A 21,376-nucleotide genomic window follows, 5' to 3' on the forward strand; every position below is an offset into this window, starting at 1 on the left:
TAAAAGATCAAATTCACTTCCAACATTTAACTGAAACACTTAATTTCAGTTTGCTTTTTTGTAGCTCAGCAATAAAACAAACAAAAAATTTTATGTCTAATTAGAAATGACAATCTCTGAGTTAAGGCCGTTTACCCCAACCCTCTCCATCATACTCACTGTCCTCTCAGATGGGATGGTGGGTTAATTTAAAGGTTACAATGGGCCAAAATGTTAAAATTTGTTTGTTTGTTTGTTTGTTTGTTTGTTTGTTTGTTTGTTTGTTTGTTTAATGGAAAGGCAACTTCTAAAATACAATTAAATTGCTTGCTGTTTGGACTATTCTGTATTCTGCATGGTTTATTGAATAGTTATGGAATTTGTTCATTTATAAAAACATAAATATGTCTGAAAACATTTATTTTGAGTTTAATGTAAACAATTAAAATAATGTAAAAACTTTCAACCTTGAGATAGAAATGTTAGCAATGTGTTTTAGTATTAGTAATAGTATGTTTTGCTTAATTCATTTTCATTTTGTTTCACTTTGTTAAAAATGTTTATATCCGAGATGCCCAAAGCTGGCCCAAGGTAACCTTTGATTTGGCCCACCATCCTACCTGAGAGATGAGGGAGAATGATGGGGAATGTTTTAATTGCTTGTCTTATTGTTAAGCTAAAAAAATGAATTAAATTATTTTAAATTAATTTAAATTAAATTAAATTAAATATTTCATTTTAAATGCTGTAGGTTAGTTTAAAATACTGTCACTCGATGGATAGAGGACAATGCAGAGACTTTGGTGAGCAAATTAAGACAGATTCTGCTTGACAAGTGTATTCAGCATTGAACTCCACTGTGTTATAAATGTGATTGTTTATTTATTACATTAAGTTATAATTATAAAGTTATAGTGCATCAGGTAACACGATTCAAAGTAATATTTTCTACTTATTTTTAAATATTTTGAAATAAATTAGGAAATTACCCATGGCAACTTTAATGTAAAATAGTTTGTTTTTTTTATCTTTGGCCCACAGCTCTCAGTGATATTTGGTTTTTGGCCCTTTAAACAAAAAAGTTTGGACATCCCTGGTTTACATCTTGCAGTCTTGGGTATTGCAGTCTTTCATGTATAATAAAATATAGAAAATGCAATCATGTGTTTTCCTTATGGTTGCCTAGCACGGCTTTTTTCATTTTTTGATTGCCACGTGTGCAGCCAATTAAAATGCAAGACCTTCAGCCACGCAAACGTCAATCCATCCAATGCAATGGCGTTGTTTTTGATCTCTGCCACGCAGGCACATTTCTCACCAGCCAATGAGGAGCGAATTGAGGCGGGTGCAGGAGTGAAGGCGTACCTGTGAGTAAAGGCTAGCACGAGAACTTATCTAATAAAAACTATATTTCAAATTTAGATTACAAGTGACTACCGATCATTTACATCCGCATAAAATACCTCTATCTGTACTCATTTTGGTACTACATCCACGATTAATCGCTCATGTTTTGTTAGCCATCTTTCAGATTAGCTACATAGCAAGCTAGTATATTATTAGTAGTCTGATGCTGCTGACATCAGATGCAACATATTAGTGAGGAGACTTGAAACGCTTGGATTGCAGATTTTTCTGTCTGTTAAACTAATCACTTTTTATTTATTTATAGCTGGAAAGAAGATGAATTTCCAACAGCAAGGATACCGGGCAAGTACGTATCACAGAACTTAGCAAAAGATTGTTGTTTTCTTTGACTTAACGTACGTGGACGACAACATGCTGTACTTTAAATCCGCGAACACGAGCAGTTCGACACCAAAGTACAATGTTGATAAAAGTAAAGTAACTGATTAAACCTTACTAGATATCTTAGCCTGATGACGTGTTGATGAACTCTTTGCCACATGTATTCATCTAGTATGTGCTTCTTTTATATCACTGGTCTAAACAATGAATTGAAAATGATTTATCTGCTAAAGGGATGATGCCTTGTTCATAGTAGTTGTAACTTGTAATCATACCAATAATACTTGTTCTTTATTGCAGCAAAACCCAGAGCCCGAGCATCTCCACCCACTGGTGGTCCTATGCTATTTGATGACACCAGTTCTGGACCTCCACCCATGAACAACCAGAACTACTATAGTTCAGGTTATAATATGGCAGAAATGCCAGCTGGCGGTCAGGAACCTGGAGTGGGCAACATTTTTGCAGATCCAATGGCCAATGCTGCAATGATGTATGGCTCAACTCTTGCCAACCAAGGAAAGGATATTGTGAACAAAGAGGTGAGATGCCAGCTTAAGAGATATGCAGTGATATGTTCGTGCTAATAGCATAGGAACAACAGACCTATTTGTAGGCAACGTCAATGATGCAAGAGTTCTGATAAAATTGATAATTTATGTTGTTTGTTTCTCCACCCTGTAATCTGTTTTGCAGATTAACCGATTCATGTCGGTGAACAAGCTGAAGTATTTCTTCGCAGTCGATACCAAATATGTTATGAAGAAACTGTTGCTTCTCATGTTCCCATACACACATCAGGTAAAATGTTAATTCCTAAATCTTGTTCAAAGTGATCATGTCAAATATGTTAAGCATACCTTTTAAATGTGCAGTAGGTGATCTTTCAAAATGCTATTCGTTAACATAATATCTTTAAATCACAGTCCCACCCCTGCAGCCCAAAACCACACCTCCTGATATCATGAACACGCACCTTAAAGATGACTTTAGAGTACCGTATTATGCAACAATCGCGAACCAAAAAACTGTATTATATCAAACACGTTTTCAATTGTGTAAAACTTGTTGTGATGTGCAATATATTTAATGCATGCAATGATTGTTGGTCTAACTCTCTTACGCGTTTTGTCCTAAAGCACCTACTGTATGTTTAGTGGTTGGCCAGCAGTGTGCAGAAGTTAAACTTACTAAGCCATACTTGCATGCTATTTCAGACCAAATATTTAAAGTAGCATGGTAAACAATATAGGGAGCGTCACAGGTTGTCATTGTTCAAAAATGAACCAATGTAAATATAAAACCTACTTCACCTCAGTAAAACCAGCTAGGCGGATATTTACTGATGTTTTGTTGTTAAGCTAAATATAAATCTGCATTATCGATGCTGTAATGATTATGAAATTGAAAATAGTCACATCAATCCATCACCGGAAGATTTCAGTGGCTAAACAACATTTCTGTGCAGATAACCCATTCGTAACAACACAGTCAACTTTGCGTGACAAATTGTTTTAAAGCAGAACCTAACCTGTATAGAAGAAATACTTAAGCCATGGTGTCGTCCATCCTCCAGCGTGCAAAAGTAACTCAAATATTGCTTCAGGATTTTAAAAAGTTTTGATTTAGCATTTGTTTTTACTGCTGTCACTCTCACTCTCTTGCACATGCAAACAGTGGATCTGCGTGAACGGGCTGCACAGATGTACTATTTTACATTTGCTGACAGACAGTTTGAGCTACTTATCAGAATTATGGGAAATATCGATCTGACAAATTTTAGTTGATTAAACATTTTTTTCATTTTTTTGCCTCACCTAGAATATAAAAATACATACAAATACATTTAGATCATTTACCTTAATCAGTACAATTTGAATGTGAAGAGACGTTCAACCAGCACGAAAAAATGTTTCTGAAGACAATCACCTACTGCACCTTTAATATTCCAATTTTAAAATGCCAATATTGGTACATGTAAACTTTATTTAAGCTGTTTGGATGTTTTTCATTTTTTTAAGATTTGTCTTGCTCTATGAACAGTTTGATATAAACTTTGATTGATTGAAATGAATTTAATTATATTATATTAATTAAATTAATCTAAATAATTGCCAGGACTGGGAAGTACGTTACCACAGAGACACTCCTCTCACACCACGCCATGATGTCAATGCTCCAGATCTCTACATACCCAGTAATTATTATTATTATTTTTTTAAATTTTTATTCTGAGCAACCTGAAAATTTGTTACTTTTACCCTGGGCCTAAAATAACACTAATACAATAGTACTGTGCTTGCTATGTGTTTGCCAAGTACTAAACCTTGAATCATGTATTGTTGAATTCATAGAGCTGTGCCATTGCCTGCACTTGAGTTCTGATTTCATCATTCTTTTGTTTTTGTTTAGCAATGGCTTTTATCACCTACATTTTGCTGGCTGGAATGGCTTTAGGAATCCAGAAACGGTGAGTAAAGATAATTCTCACGAGATAAAATTAATGTCAACGTTGTGTATGCTGGAGTACTTGAACATATTGTGGGTTTAAATGATTTTTTTAAAACATCCACAAGTATTATTGTTGCCATTTATTGGCCCTTTTCTATATCATGGTGTGGTGTGGTTCAATTTGGTGCAGCTCAATTTTGGGGCACTGTGTTCCCTACCTAATGCCTGGTACTTTTTTTATATTATAAGTTGAGTTTTCAAGTGAGCTGGACCTTGCTATATTTAAATAGCCTATCATCGTAATCATCGTAATTGTCTCTGTGTTTTTGTGGGATGGTTTTTATCACACATTTGCTATATATACACAGTGTCACTGCAGTAGAGGTGACAGCTATAGTGATAATCCCACCCACTTTAAGCGGTACTGCAGTGGAAATGCAAAACCAAACTGATGTGAGATGTGCTGTGCAAAACCATGCCATACAGTGCAGTGGAAAAGCAGCTTATATAGTGTATTTATTAAGTTCTAAAATGTATTTATGACACGTGCTTCACATGATTCCTAATGTTCATGTTTTCTCCACAGGTTCAGTCCTGAAGTTCTGGGTTTGTGTGCCAGCACAGCTCTGGTTTGGATGATTATTGAAGTTCTTGTCATGTTGCTCAGTCTTTACTTGCTCACAGTTCACACAGACCTCTCAACGTTTGACCTTGTGGCTTACAGCGGATACAAATATGTGGGGTATGTTTCTGTAGAATGCCCGTTTCTGTTTGACAGGTTTTACAAAAGCACTGTGTTTTATGTTGTTAAATCCTTTTTCTCTTTTTTTTTTTTTTTTTTTTGTCTTTCAGGATGATTTTGACGGTGTTTTGTGGACTGCTTTTCGGCAGTGATGGTTACTATGTTGCTCTTGCTTGGTCATCTTGTGCCCTCATGTTTTTCATTGTGAGTTTTGCTTAGGAATTTTTTAATGGTGCTTATACATTTTAGGGTACATTTACATGACAACAGGGTACTAAAAAAAACGAAACGGAAAAGTTTTATTATGCGGTTTAAAAAAAATAAAAAATTGTGTACTGATCGCAACATTACAACAGCCAAAACAATCCCAATTCACATGGAATCATGATAATGATGTAAAATACTGTATATCAGTTCAGTAGTTGGCAAAAAACCGCGTCGATTCGTTTAAAGCCGTGTCTGAGTTCACTAGAATAATTCAGAGGGGCGCCCAGCTCTGTGAGACTCCTCCAGAAACTATACCTGGATGATGGAGGCTTTCAACTATGCTTCAGACTAAGCCGAGCCCAGTTTGATGACCTGTTGTCTGGTGTTCGCAAGAGGATTTCCCTCTGGGACACTAACAACAGGCGTTACGTCATAATGACGCCCCTACAAGACAAACCTTATGATTGGTTATCGCGGCGCGAATGTCTGCTGAAGTTCAGATTTTCCAACTCAAGCGAATCGTGCAAAATGCTCAACTCGCGCCTCCTCATTCGCCCGTATCATGCCGCAGGATGTCTATTCGCATCTTTGCATTGACTTAACATGTAAATCACTCGCACTTGATGCTTCATCTGCGTCTGGTGTGAACGCAACATCTTCCTACATGTGGTCCACCATTGTTGTGATTGCCAGGTTCTCACACATTCCTATAATATGCCTACATATGTCGTATTTGGGGGGGTGCCATGGTGGCTCAGTGGTTAGCACTGTCGCTTTACAGCACGAAGGTCACTGGTTCAAGTCCCGTCTGAGTCGGTTTGCATTTCTGTTTAAAGCTTGCATGTTCTCGTGGGTTTCCCCCACAGTCAAAAGAGATGCGCTATAGGTGAATGGAATTAACTGTAGTTTATGTGTGTAAATGCAAGTGTGTATGGGTGTTTCCCAGTACTGGGTCGCAGCTGGAAGGGCATTCGCTGTGTAAAATAATTTGGTGGTTCATTCCGCTGTGGTGACCCCTGGGACTAAGCCTAAGGAAAATGAATGAAAGTCGTCTTTTTCATTAAGTTTTTTTTATTTAATTATTTATTTTGCCATTTTTCAATCATAAACCGTATCGTTTTCAATAAGAGCTTGTGCAATTATACACATTTTTTTCCGAAGGTCATGTTTTTAGGCCCCCAAAATGGTGTTGTCATGTAAATTATTGTCCAAAAAGCATGAAAGATTTTCTGCTTTTATTAAAAAACTGTAAATGGATCGAATGTTTTTATTGTTTCTAAAATGAATATTATTGTCATTTTCAGGTTCGTTCTCTAAAAATGAAGATCTTGTCTTCAATCTCCGCAGACTCTATGGGTGCAGGAGCCAGCGCCAAACCCCGCTTTCGCTTGTACATAACTGTGGCATCTGCCGCCTTTCAGCCATTCATCATTTACTGGCTCACTGCTCATTTGGTCAGATGACCTCCAGTATTTATTTCTATTATGAAGGGACTTTAAAATGTCAGTGCTGAACTGGGATGATTTTGGCATTGCTGCAGAAAAGTGACTTACCATGATTGTGTTTTTCTTCACGGAGGATTTGATCTTTGATATTGCCTCTGTCTGCATTGGCAATTGCAGATAATCTTTTTGAAAATATATTTAAACCTTTTTTTTTTGGTTGGTTTTTCTGCCATTGTTTTCACATGGACAAAATGGGAAAATAACAGTTTGACTGCTCTTGTGACTTTGCCATGATGCTTTAGTGTCACAATTTTCTCTAAGAGGCATGTTAATTTATCTGCCCTGTGCTGTGATTCTTATGTGATGTGTAATTGGTGAACACACGGTCAACTCAAGTGTCCTTCTTTTTCTGATAATCCATGCATGAAAAGCAGTGTTTCCTTCTTTATAGCAAAATAAATCCTATAATTTAGGCTTTTAATGTGTGTGCAGCTGCTTTCCATCATTAAAATAATTGATTTTAGCTCAATACATATACAGTGCATTAGTGCCTGCACACTGTTCAGCAGCTCTGCTTCATAAAGGCTTTTCCCCATAGGGATTCTTTAAACGTCTTTGTTAAAGTGAGCCAGCAAATCAATCCAATGGTGAAATAGAACATTACAATCTTTAATGTGAAGCAAAGAAGTATGTAAATCACTCAAAAAGACCTGTTAACAAGACTGTCTGGATCTATAATCATATACTATCTGAGTAAGTACTACATCTAACTTACTTTATCACTGTTAGGAAGGTATGTTCTATATCAGGGGTGTCCAAACTCGTCCTGGAGAGTTTAGCTCCAACTTACTTCAACACAACTGCCAAGAAGTTTCCAGTATACCTAGTAAGAGCTTGATTAGCTGGTCCAGGCTCCAGGACTGAGTTTGGACACCATTGTTCTATAAATTATGATATTGTTGTCCAAACTCGGTCCTGGAAGGCCGGTGTCCTGCAGATTTTAGCTCCAACTTGCCTCAAGACACCTGCAAGGATGTTTCTAGAAAGTCTAGTGAAGCTGTGGTCACACTGCACTTTTCTCCCTATAGACTTCCATTCATACGCACGCTAATGTGTCAGACTGGAAACCCAAGCTTGTGTGACAAGTTTTGCAGTTCGCTGCATTGAAAAGTTCAAGCATGGTGAACTCAGAATAAAAAAGAATGATCTTTTTTAATGTCTAATCATCTAGTTAAATCCTGCCCCTTTTCTCAGTGCCGTACAGCAGAATTGTGCTTTATGACGTGGTCACATTAGAGTTTGTGCATGAGAAATTTTTAATTCCTGTCCAGATAGGTCATGTTTTGACCTTCGATTGGTCTTATGTAGCCTTGTGATGCAATTTCCCAGCTCAGTTCAGACTGAGCTTTAGTTTGTCTGCATACATTAGTTTGACTGCAGTATAAGAGCTTGAACTAGCCCAGCTGTGTCTGATTGGAATTGGAACTAAACTTTGCAGGACACCGGCCCTCCAGGACTGTTTCACATTGTTATATTGTTTTACATTATTTGCGGTGCACCATGGGAGTGGGTGGAGCTTATCACTGCTATTACTTTGATTGGTGGTACTAGATGTCTAGCAACATGGGAAATGTAGTTTATAGCACAAATCCAGCTATCAAATTTTATGAGTTTAAAAAAAGAAGTTGAATTTATCGATTGACAACTTCAGTGCTCAAACAGGTCTGTCTTTAAAAGTTTAACCAGTTATAGTTCCCTATCAGTTAACTTCCCTAGGGAGGAAATTAATTCCCTTTTTACTTCCATAAGCTGACTGTTGCTCTTTGTACAGCTTATGTTTGTGCTTTGTTAAAACAAAATAAATGAATGCTTTTCCCACTGAATATACAGTATTGATATCCAAACACGGTATAACGTTGCGGAAAATGTATTTTTCTGTATCATTTCTACTCTAAAACTTAAATGTTTAAAAATAATAATAATTTGAATTAATTACATCTGATGAATTATTAACAACCTATTCGCTTAAACTATGGCGAATGAAATCTGTAAAAACGATAAAGAATATGCTAATAAATTTATAAACGAATAACTTAATCCACAAATTCCTGCGTAAATAAATGATATGTAAATAAATACGCAAATAAATAAATATAAAATTAACTTTAAATATAGAGTTATTTTTCCTCAGCTTAACATGCTAATGAGAGGCTGCCTGTCAATCATCATAAGCCAATCAAAAATTTTACTAGTGATCAACCAATGGTGGCATAAAGACCGCCTTCTGATGATCGACAGACACCCTCTCATTTGCATGTGGAGCTGAGGAACCGTTAATACCGGATTACATAAAAAATTAATAAACCTTTAAAAGGGAGAGGAAACAAATAAACTTTCAGTTAAGCATTTTCGTATTCCCCAACATTGGTGTAATTTATAAAAAAATTTATCTGCCCGCACTATTAATTATTTATATATTTATTTATGCAGAAATAGGGCGACACCGTGGTGCAGTAAGTAAGGCTGTAGCCTGACAGCAAGAAGGTCGCTGATTTGAGCCCTGGCTGGGTCAGTTGGCAGGTCAGTTGGCAGTTGTTGCATGTTTTCCCCATGTTGGCATGGGTTTCCGCCTGGTGCTCTGTTGTATGGGTGTTTCCCAGTGCTGGGTTGCAGTTGAAAGGGTATCCGCTGCGTACTAACATATGCTGGATAAGTTGGCGGTTCATTCTGCTGTGGTGAGCCCTGATTATTAAAGGGATTAAGCCAAAAAGAAAATGAATGAATGATTTATGCAGATATTTATTTGTTTATTTATGTATATGCGTATTTATTTATATATTGTTTTATTTATGCAAGAATTTGTGGATTTAGTTATTAAATTATATATTTATTTATCTAGATTTCGTCCTCCATATTAAACAGTTTTAAATGTTAAAATGTCTATGCTAAGGAGAAGAGGACCGACTGTTACAGCTGAAATATTTAAAAGTAAGCTATTCCGTTTTGCGTTTAGCTGCTAGCATGTTGTAAAAACAAAAGATAAACAGACCATGCTTTTTTTCCAGCAGATATATCGTGGCCCTTTAAGGAGGGGTCGTAGAGGCGCGCCGGCTGCAAAGCGTCCTTCTGGTTGCCAAGGAAACGTGAGAAAGGACAGAACGCAGACAGGACGGGAAAGTGAGAGACATATCAGCTCCTGTTACAGATTTTTTAACACGCTGACAGAAACTTTAAACTTACAAGAGAGCAGAATAAGAGGTCGAATGCAATAAATTCACAGCTGTTTGTTTTGGTAAGTTTTTCGCTCCTCTGTCTCTTTTGTATTGGCTTCACGCGAGCATGAATGCTTGGGTAATTATTCGAAATGTAACTTAATATTCTTGCGCCATTTTCTCAGGTGTATGAGACCATGTGCCTTGTCTTTCCGTGTTTGTCATGTACTGGAGTAGTCGAATTGCTTTTTAAAAATGATATCTTAAGCAGTCTGCTCATATTTTGCTTTAATTTGCTGCTAGCTGTCCATCAAACCTGTGTTTGTTCAGCACCAGTTGAATGGTGCGTTATTTTTTGCTTGACTACCTTTGCTCAATCATTTACTTATGCACTCAGGACTAAAAACGTAATTGTATTTGTATTGAAGGACACTCACTTCAGGGTTTAATACTTTGTGTTCTTTTTATTATTAAATTATTATTTTTTAAATATAATTCATGCAATACTTGCATTTGAGATCATACAGTGATCATACCAATAGGGTTTAAAATGCATGTCCGGTGATTTTTGGTACATTCTACCAGAAACATACATTATCTATGCCTGAAATAAAATCAAATACAGTGAATAAAATGTTTTTCATGCCAGAACATTTCTAAAATGTACTGATGGTTGATTTCTGTTAGCTGGTCCATGAAGGAATATGTCATTCATTTGGTTCTCAGAATTTTTCTCTTTATTAATAACAATTTACAAAATTACAAACCCTGTCATGATCCAGTAAAATCTTCAGCTTTAATAGTTTTTAATAGTTAACTGTTATTTAGAAATAAATACTTCAGAAATAGCAAAGTTTAAGTTGATATCATTCACATCAACTGATAAAAAAACATACAATTATAAAAAAAAATTCTACAAATAAATACTACAAATACATCATACAAATAAATATACAATTTTCCCCATGGTTCTGTCAGTCCTGTCACATTTGCATTCCATTTAACATAAAATGTGTGCAAAACACATTTAAGGCATCACTTGAAGTGACATCATGTGTTGGATAAGAAGCTAACAGTGATCAAAGATGTGTTTTTTCATTGAATGCTATGATTTTATGCTTGTTTTTGTATGATTTTTTTAAAGGATGACAAGCTTAAGTCAGGCCCTGTCACATTTTTGATAAGTTTCTGGTAGAATGTCCCTTATGTAATATATATTTTAACTATGATTTTCTTATATTTATATGTTTTTGTTCTATAAAGGTATGATGTTGGTACTTTTAAATGTCAGATTAAAAAAAACATTTTAATTGATAAGGATTTATTTGATATGACTATTCAAATTGAAATGGCAGTGTTTTCACTTTTAAGTGAAGATTAGGGTTGGAGCATTGGACAAAGTTCTGAGCATTGATATCATTCTGTATAAAAATTTCTGAAAAAATGAAATAATTTTTGACAAATTGTAATTTTGATAATTGTATTTATAAAATGTTGAAGAAATGTTAACAAAAGTTTACTCAAAAATAAGATTTACTTCAAAGTAAATTGAAGGAAAACTTATATATGTATATACAGTTGAAGTCAGAATAATTAGCCCGCCTGTTAATTTCTTTACCTAATTTCTTTTTAACAGAGAGACGATGTCTTCAAATTATTTCTAATCATAATAGTTTTTACTCATTTCTAATAACTGGTTTATATTATTTTTGCAATGATGACCGTAAATAATATTTTACTAGATATTTTTCAGACACTTCTATACAGCTTAAAGTGACATTTAAAAGCATAACTAGGTTAATTAGGTCAACTAGACAGGTTAGGGTAATTAGGGAAATTATTGTATAACAATGGTTTGTCCTGTAGACTATTGAAAAAAAATATATAGCTTAAAGGTGTTGATAATTTTGACCTTAAAATGGCTTTTACTCTACATATATACATATACATGCTATATACATATATATATAGCATTATTGTTTTGTGCATGGCTTTCAAAAGTTAAACCGTTCTGCCTAATAAACCGCAGAGAAAATACATTGTAATACTTTTTACTCATGTTAATAACAGATTCATCAGCCACTTCAAACCTGAGGAGATTTCTTCAGTTTTTAAATTACATTTTAATTAAAAGCTAAACTGTTATCTTGACTGCTCATTAAAAAATTTTATAAGTGAAAAATTTATATTACGACAATTTTTTGTAATTTCATATTTATGCTAAACCGCATAATACTTTCAGGCATTGTAAGAATATATAGGCCTCTATATATTTAATTATCTGGCCTACTGGCAAGGAACTCTGTTTCATATTCTCACCTACACTGCAAAAAATGCTTTTCTTACTTAGATTTTTTGTTTTGTTTCAAGTCCAAATATCTACAAATTCTTAAATTAAGAAGCATTTTCTAGACAAGCAAAACATATTGTCTTGTTTTAAGAAATAATATGCCAAATTGAAGTGAGTTTTTCCTTAAATCCAGCAAAATAATCTTATCACAAATCGAAAAACAAGATTATTTTACTTACCCCATTGGCAGATTATTTTGCTTGATTTAAGGAAAAACTCACTTCATTTTGGCATATTATTTCTTAAAACAAGACAATATGTTTTGCTTGTCTAGAAAATGCTTCTTGATTTAAGAATTTGTAGATATTTGGACTTGAAACAAGACAAAAACTCTAAGTAAGAAAAGCATTTTTTTGCAGTGTACAACAATTTTCATTGAGATTTGAGTGTTTATTCTAGGCCTGTGTGTACAGTGCATTAACATCAAGCCCTCTGTGTGTTTCTACAGTTCAACAGGTGAATGTGTGGACCTGTATCTTACAACTGGGAGACAGATGGAGAAAAACACACAAGCACTGCCACCCCACTCTCCTCTACATTTCCCCCGAAATAATTCAGAAGCTCTGCCTCTTTCCCCTTCTCTTCCACAGCCTGCGTCCCTCCATTCCTCCCATCTCCACTCTTCATCCAGCCCGCGGGTCTCTGGAGGCTCACATTGCCTCAGTCTCTCCACAGCACCCGAGCAGGATGACCTGACCTGCCTCAACTGGCTGCATCAAAGAGGGAATCTATTGCCCCTACAGCCTTTGCCTAAAATCAGCACACTGCCCCAAATGTTCGATCCCATTCCTGCCCAACATCTGCCATCATCCCCGGCCAAACCGCCGTACTCTTTCAGCAGTCTCATCTTCATGGCAATAGAAGACTCGCCTGAGAAGAGCCTCCCCGTGAAGGGCATTTATGAGTGGATTGTGGAAAACTTCCCCTATTATAAAGAGGCTCCAGGTGGATGGAGGAACTCTGTCCGACACAACCTATCCCTGAGCAAGAGCTTCCAACGAATACATCGAGACAAGAGTCAAGTACGTCATGCTTCTTAAAATGCTCATTTCACAATTGACAATTGGTCAAAATAACAAAAGCTTACTAAAATCAGGTTTATTGCAACAATTATTGCATTCTTAACTTTTCCGAAGTTAAAATCAAGATAAACCTGCCACAAAATAATGACTTCTTTTTTGACCAGTTGTTAGGTAATCTAAAGGTCGACAGCTGCATTTAAAATGTAGAATAAATCACTCATCAGTAGTTTGCAAAAATAAAAAACACATTCATTCATTTTCGGCTTAGCCCCTTCATTCATCAGGGTTCACCACAGCGGAATGAACCGTCAACTTATCCAGCATATGTTTTACACTGCGGACGCCCTTCCAGCTGCAATCCAGTATTGGAAAACATACATACACAATCATTCACACACATACACTACAGACCATTTAAGTTTATTCAATTCACCTATACCACATGTCTTTGGACTGTGGGAGAAACCGGAGCACCTGGAGGTGCAACATGCAAACTCCACACAGAAATGCACACTGACACAGCCGGGAATCGAACCAGTGACCTTCTTGCTGTAGTGCTAACCACTGAGCCACTGTGTAACCATAACACAATTTGGTCAAACTTTACATTATATATTTAGAGAAACTTAGAAACTTTATCTTATTTTTTCCACAGCTTGTTAATAAGGCTTTTCCGAAAAGAAAAAAAAAATACAGGAATTATATATTTTGTACATAAATGAGTACACACCCATTGAAAATGTATATTTGATCTATTTCTCAGTAAAAATAGACTTTACATTTTTTGATGCATTTAAAATATTTAATGAATATAACTACATTTTAATTCAAAGGAGGTGTTGAAAGAAAATATAGCAAAATTTTAGTATTTAGCAAATTAGCAAATTGTATTTTTATGGGTCTCTTTAGGCGACGCAGTGGCGCAGTGGGTAGCACGTTCGCCTCACAGCATGAAGGTTGCTGGGTTGCTGGTTTGATCCTCGGCTCAGTTGGTGTTTCTGTGTGAAGTTTGCATGTTCTCCCAGCATTCGTGTGGGTTTCCTCCGGGTGCTCCGGTTTCCCCCACAGTCCAAAGACATGCAGTACAGGTGAATTGGGTAGGCTAAATTGTCCGTAGTGTATGAGTGTGTGTATGTGAATGTTTCCCAGAGATGGGTTGCGGCTGGAAGGGCATCTGCTGCATAAAAATTTGCTGGATAAGTTGGCGGTTCATTCCGCTGTGGCGACCCTAGATTGATAAAGGGACTAAGCCGACAAGAAAATTAATGAATGAATGGGTCTCTTTATTAAAAAAAATGTATTTAATATTTCCCCCCAACATATTCATTGTGGTTGACAAATTTTTGCACCATGATCTCAAGTTATTTTGTTAGATTAGTTGCAGTCTCAGTTTGGTACTGACTTATTTAATGTATGTACACATTTTCTTATAATATCTTATTTTAAAGCGTCCTTTAGAAAGTATTAATTTAAAAAGAGATTCGTAAGGGGTGTACTCATTTAAGCTAAACACTATGTATTATTATATTTTTTTCTATTTTTCTATATTTTTTTTTTTTTCATTTTCAAAATTTCTGATTTGTATTGTCTGTTACTGTGGTGTTTTGCAGTCAGTTGGAAAAGGCTCATTATGGCGCGTTTGTCCAGAATATCGTCCCGCTCTTCTGGAAGTTCTCAGAAAAACACATTATTGTCATCGCACAAACAGAAGCCTGTTGAACAAGCCTGTTTTGTGAGTTGGATTTGCTTTCTGTTTATGCACCACCTGTGTGATGCGTGATACTGGATTATGTGATTATATATAAACTGCATGATTCATTAAGATTTACGATACTAATACAAGCATATCTGACCTCTATTCTGAACAGATTGGAGGCGACTGATAATGGGCAGAACATGTTTAATGAGACCATGGAATTGTCAGGTCAGACACTCAATACAAGTTTTACATTTAAAGAGATAGTTCACCCAAATATTTTGACAATATTTACTGCTCTGCCTTCATTTGTTTTTGCCTTTTAGAGTTTCTTTTCTTTGTTGAGCAAAAAATAAAGTGAAAAATGTTGGAGATCAGTAGCTTTGAATACCATAAACAACTTCCCACTGGTTACCAAACTTTTGCAAAATCTCTTATTTTGTGTTCAAAACAATATTGAAACCCATAAAAGTTTAGTATCACTTGAGGATAAGTTAATTTTTAGTTTGGCTAAACTGTCCCTTTAGCTTTAATGAAAGTCTGCAAATCGTTTTTGACTAGCAGATTTATGGTGGGGAATTTAAGAGGTGTGCTCATGTTAGCTAAATAAAATATAAGGCCCATTGTCAAATTCAATAGCGCTGGGATGTCTGTGGAAGAACTCACACAAGAGTCACATTTTAAACCAAATTTCTATGTTGGTCACACAAATTCTCATGAATATAAGTGTAATTGTGTTTTTTCACCCTCGTGTTAATGCAATATGCAGTGCTTTTTAGGCCATCCAACTTCTAGACCTAACTTCTGATTCGTTTGGTTTCTCAGACTCATGTGAGTCTATGCTGCTCTATCTCAATAGCAAAACACACAACAACAACAATAAAAAATCTCAGTTGCACAATAGAAAGCAAATCTATATTGTGATTAACTTATTATTATTATTATTATTACTATTATTGATTTGATTACAGATCAGTGCAAACTATTATGCAGACCTTCACAAACCTACTTTTGACGTCCTTGAGGTATTAATAAAGAGGACCAAAACGCACACCTTTTCTATAAACCAAAAATCCGGTGAAACTTTCAGCGAATTTTCAAGTGCTGCCTTTATTTTGTGCACAGCTGTATATGGTGTGGGCTTCTCTTACATTTCGGTAAACCCTTTATCCACTTTTTCCAGGCACAGTGTTTTGTGAGCTGTTGTCTTGGTCACAGCCAGACATTACCCTAGCAACCTATAGCCACACTGACATAATGACTGGCCTCTCTGTCAGACTGTTTTACTACAGGGTCAGTCAAGTAAAGTAGTCTCACAAAATAGAAGGTTTGCTCTGCGCGTCTGCACAAATCTTTCACCACATAGCAACAATTAAATAAAACTACTCTAAAGTGCAGTGATATCAGGATTGTTATTTGTTTATTTTCTTAAACTTTTTTTAACTGACAAAAGGGTATCTCTTTATTTTGATGGTCCGCATTTTGTTACATTGCATCTACATGTCAACTAATTCTCAACAGATTATAAGTAGACTGTTAGGTTGGGGTTAGGGTTAGTGTAAGTTGACATGTACTTGCAAATATTCTTATAGTCAGTTAAATGTCTGTTGAAGGAGCAGTATCAGCAGATATTAAGCAGACAGTCTACTAATACTCAAATGAGAAGTATTTAGCATGTAGTGCCAACTATTAGTCAACAAAATGTGCAATAGGCACCATCAAAATAAAGTTTAACCGGCAAAAGTGCTAAGAAAAGATTTACAATGTTTTCACTGACCAAATAAATTATATGCTATAAATATAAGGAAATTTTAATTAAAAAAGTTGCAACAGAGTCATATTTAACACAGTGTCACATCAACTTTGCTTCTAATTGCAGTGCTTAATTGTTTGGCAATTGTTTGGGGATTGTAATTGTCAAATTTTTACAAACGAAAGCTGAAACGTGGTCTCTTTTGACCTCAGCACAGCTGTCTCTGTCTTTTTGACTTTGAGATGAGCTCTGGGACAGATAACCCAGCAGAATCTCTCTCGTTCTGCATTCTCGTCTGAAGTGACAAAGATTTGTTGCATTTCTTGATGCCGCAGCAGACTACTGTATGTGCAGATTTCCTAAGTATTCCTGATACAGTCATCTCTCGCTATAATGCGATTCACGCGATTCACCTTTCACCTCGCAGTTTCGCAGATTTTTTTTGTACTATTTGTCATGCTTTTTTTACAGCGCATTTTGTTTTGCGCCTCCTCCATGTCTTCTGTGCAGAATAAGCTCAGCTTGCCAAATTACCATAAATCTTCGATCGCTAACAGTGTGAGTTTATTTTTCAGCAAGACCATCGTTGCACACCAAATGCGTTGCACCACGCAGCGCCATTAAAATTGTAAACATAGGTTTCTCTCAAGGTAAGCACATCTGCGCCGCAAGTCAGCTGCTGTCTGTGATGCCCTGCTACAACTCAGGACACTGGTCATAATTCTGCTGAGCCACAGAGCGGCATCTGAATACTTTCATTTTGAATAACATGTGAATGAGCGCGTCCGGTGTGTGTTACTTCCACCTGTCACGTGCACAGCGCATCCGAAGTGCGACCCCTTCAAGGATGTAGTGTGCTATCACTTTGTGGATCAGTGACTGCAGGAAAAAGAACATTAGGCTGGATGCTAACATTATCCGCACAAAAGCTAAAAGCTTTATGAACCATTTGCGGACATCAATGAATGTTTGCGCCTGACAACAGGTTTTGATCTTTGGTTTCATTTTATAATAGGCCTACTGGACTTATTTTTTCTATGAAGGTTTGAACTTTGAGAGTGTTTAAACAAGAAAGAAAAGTGTATAAAGTGTTAAGTGAGGGGTTGTACAGCCTTAAAACATCAATAATAATTTTAAAAATTAATGCTGACTACTTTGTGGATTTCGCTGGGATGCTTGTGGGTTTTCTTTAGAACGTAACCGCCGCAAATAACGAGTGACCACTGTATTGCATATTTTGGGCCTTTGTGATTTTGTAGTTGAGCTTTTATTTAGCCTCTGTGCCAACTTTTTGTGGAGTGAGTTGCAGCAAAATCAAAAACAGAATTTGTTTATATTTACAAAATACGTTAAAGCTTGTCAGTGAAACTTTTTTTTAATAAATAAAGTTAAATAGAGTCACTTGATTTCGTTGCACTTAACAAAATTTTCCAAATTTTAAAACTGCCATGGCACATTTAGTACAGTATTTGTGTTTTTAGCCTTTGAAATGAATGAAAGAAAATTCTTGTAAATTACTATGAGGCTGCATTACATAAACTGCTGTTTTCCATCCTTCCTCAGATCTAGATTCTCTGTCTTCGAACCCACCGTGCTCTTTTACACCTGATCATGAAGAGCTAATCCCCATGGAGTCTGTGGGGCTTCCTGAAGTCACTGGCGAGGATACAGAGAAGGATCCACTGGCTGACAGTGGGTACATTGAGTTACACTACTATCAGTATCAGCAGTATCAGTACCTGGTTCTCCCAGGAGACACTGAGTTGGACCTGGAGACGGTTGAGATCCTGCAGCTCGATGCAGAGGCTCAGGAGGCCGCAGGGTCACTGCTCGACCTCGCAGGGGGAAATCATTGAGAGGTGACCTGTGTGTGCAAGTACAAACAAGGAGGGTTAACAGCGAAGAAACTCTACCCCAGCAAACAATTTTGTGTTTAATAGATGTCTAATAGAGGTCTAAACGTAGACAGCTTGACTAAAACAAGGCTAAACTTGAGCTGTCAACAAAAATCTAATAGACATCTAAGAATAGCCCAAAACTAGACTAGTCGTCAAATAGACAGATTAGACAGACTTTGTTTGTGTAATCATTCATTTCTGTTTATTTGATGACTAGTCTAGTTTTGGCCTATTCTTAGAGAGTCTATTAGATTTTCACTGACAGCCCATATTTAGCCTTGTTTAAGCCAAGACGACTATGTTTAGACGTCTATTAGACATCTTTTAAAAACAAAAAAACGCTTGCTGGGATGCTTGATGTACTGTTGGCACTTTATAACTGCCTAAACATCTGCTTAAGGGATAGTTCACACAAAAATGAAAATTCTGTCATTGTTTACTTGTTTTGAACCAGAACTTTCTTCATCTGTTAAAAACAAAACTTTCAAAAACTTTTATTTTAATTGTATATTTGGTTTTCACGCTAGGGATGTCAGTGGCTACAGGTTTGCAACATTTTTCAAATTATCTTCTTTTGAAAGTTAAACTCTAAATGGTTTGGTATTCTTGAGGTAATTAAGTAAATGATGAGTGAATTTTCATTTTGAGTGAACTGTCACTTTACTGTCATAAAAGGTGCAAGATAAGCAATTTTAAATAATGTAGTGATATGATAAACACTGTGAGAGCATCCTTGGGTTTAGTATAGAAAAGTATCAGCAAAATGACAAAACGTCATAAAGAACAAAATATTTATTGTTCATACTTGATTCAATGCACTTCCATGCCATCGTTCACAAAAAATACTCCCATCAAGGTTTGTTGAATTGTTAAAAAAAGGGAAACAATAATTTTCTTTTTAAAGAAAATTCGCTTTTTTTTTTTTTTTTACCAAAAGAGATTGTTCAAAATGATGAACATATTCAAGTATTATGAAGACAAACTGCCAGACGTTAGATTGGGTAGATGGAAAGATTAATATATCTAACCATTGTTTCTTAGTTGATCTGTCATGCTACAGATATCTGTAGTTATTAGTGTTTCTGTGTAGTATGATGCATGTTTGATTTTACAATATTCACATGTTTATTATATTTTTTAGTTTAGCAAAATAAGCATGTTGACATTTCAATAACGCTCTCATCCCATCCTGTGTATCTCATTTAGCAATAAACGACTGCGATGTTATGGTGAAATCTTTGACTCCTGGAATTTCATATTAATTTTATTAGCAAGCTCTCAGGAGATCACAGATACAACAAGAGAGCACTGGGGAGAGATACAGTGAAGTTCAAATACAGTGAAGTTATCAATGGCTGCTTACATGACTGACACATTTAACCTTTTCATAATAGCTGGTCTGCAGTGGCCTCCTGCATTAATACAGGTAAGTGTGGAAAAAGGCCTTTCCTACTTAAAGTGTTCCTCCTCTTTTATTTGTTTAATATATGTACATTGCACAAAAATGCAACAAATATGTTGGCAAATGACCTTTTATTGGGTTTGTCTTATATTTTCTATCATATGATTGTATTGTATGCATAATAAGTGATGTGCATTTAAAACTCGAGCACATATTGTTAACCTCATTGACTTTAGATCAGCATTTATTTGGTCAATGGTGCAGTCTCAGCTTCAGTTTCAGTTGCCTCAATATAGGTGCGCTGCACCTTCGTAGACCATCATAGGTGCAAAAACGGCCACAATCAACTTGGCACAGAATATGAAAATGATACTTGTAGCACACTGAAACTACAAAAACAATTGTGCCATGCCTGAGGTTGCATTGCATAATAGGGCTGAAGATGTTTCATTAGTCTTCTAAATAAATACTACTGTGTAATCATTTCAGTGAATCATTCAGAAAGGTGTCGCATTTACAATTCACAGTGACGACTTGCCGCCACCTACTACTGAGAACACCTAGTTTCGTGTTCTCAACATTCACTTTCCTTCTATTTATTTTCTGATTATCAGGGGTTGCCACAGCGGAATGACCCACCAACTTCAAGAGTTCACTCTTAGATAATGTTTGACGATTTAGCAGTTTTGGCACGCTTTCCTGGGAGAGAACCCTGAGCTTGGAGATAGATGAGCCCAAGGCTTCCGCCTGATCAATGAGCATTTAGAGGGATACAAGATAATTCTCGAGAGCTCCCCCCATTCGTTTGGCCTATTCCTTGATTAACAAAGATGGCTTTATAAGAATAGACCACCAACCACACCTGTGCATGCTCACTTTGAGAAGCTCAGTATTAAGCGCTTTGACCATTACTATTATTTAATTAACTTGTGTCACATGTCTTTAGACTGTGGGAGGAAACCAGAGTACCCCAGGGGAAACCCCCACAAACACGGGGACACACATGCAAACTCCACACAGAAATGCCAACTGGTCCAGCTAGGACTTGAACCAGTGACCTTCTTGTTGTGAGGCAGCAGTGCTAACAACTGAACTGCCATGTTGCCGGATCCTAGAATTGAGAAGGGGTGGATGGGGAGGTCTTCCAAAACTAAGATAGGGAGTAAAGTTAGGCTGGATATTTATGCTAATTTGGAATAATCTGATTCTATATCTAATATCTAATGATTACTGATAGGGACCAGCTGTGGTCAATCATATCACGTGCTCCCCTCGAAATTAGTTTGTGAAACTTTACTTAGTTTCATGTTTAGATAACTATTTAAACTATTTTCATTTGTTTACATTCATGCCATTTCTTAAAAGCATTAAATAATCTGAGCATACTAATGCCTCCTCAGATAATAATATCTGACTGCAGACTTGCCTATGCAAGCTAAGACATACAGTCTCAGACATGCAATCTCAGAC

At 36.2% G+C, this 21,376-nt stretch overlaps 2 protein-coding genes across 4 annotated transcripts; both read left to right on the top strand.

Annotated features, from left to right (window-relative positions):
• Positions 1 to 1,312: 1,312 nt before the first annotated feature.
• On the top strand, positions 1,313 to 7,054 carry yif1a (Yip1 interacting factor homolog A (S. cerevisiae)). 2 transcript variants are annotated; one of them, XM_087280209.1, is made up of 9 exons: positions 1,313 to 1,462; positions 1,652 to 1,693; positions 2,029 to 2,270; positions 2,425 to 2,529; positions 3,847 to 3,925; positions 4,141 to 4,198; positions 4,766 to 4,921; positions 5,032 to 5,125; positions 6,433 to 7,054. In XM_087280209.1, exons 2-9 carry the CDS (start codon positions 1,663 to 1,665, stop codon positions 6,589 to 6,591), a joined length of 924 nt encoding a protein of 307 aa, XP_087136335.1. In that variant the 5' UTR covers positions 1,313 to 1,462; positions 1,652 to 1,662; the 3' UTR covers positions 6,592 to 7,054.
• A 2,642-nt stretch (positions 7,055 to 9,696) lies between these two features.
• si:ch211-145o7.3 lies at positions 9,697 to 19,746 on the top strand. 2 transcript variants are annotated; one of them, NM_001440798.1, is made up of 5 exons: positions 9,697 to 9,865; positions 12,584 to 13,157; positions 14,768 to 14,889; positions 15,026 to 15,081; positions 18,170 to 19,746. In NM_001440798.1, exons 2-5 carry the CDS (start codon positions 12,630 to 12,632, stop codon positions 18,460 to 18,462), a joined length of 999 nt encoding a protein of 332 aa, NP_001427727.1. In that variant the 5' UTR covers positions 9,697 to 9,865; positions 12,584 to 12,629; the 3' UTR covers positions 18,463 to 19,746. The 2 variants fall into 2 exon arrangements, with proteins under 2 accessions (NP_001427727.1, XP_087136076.1); XM_087279950.1 differs by having other exon boundaries at positions 9,697 to 9,750; positions 12,592 to 13,157; positions 18,170 to 19,739.
• The last annotated feature ends 1,630 nt before the right edge of the window (positions 19,747 to 21,376 follow it).

This window comes from Danio rerio, chromosome 14 (genome assembly GCF_052040795.2).
Source record: "Danio rerio strain M-AB ecotype USA chromosome 14, GRCz13ab, whole genome shotgun sequence".
NCBI classification, from domain to species: Eukaryota; Metazoa; Chordata; class Actinopteri; order Cypriniformes; family Danionidae; genus Danio; species Danio rerio.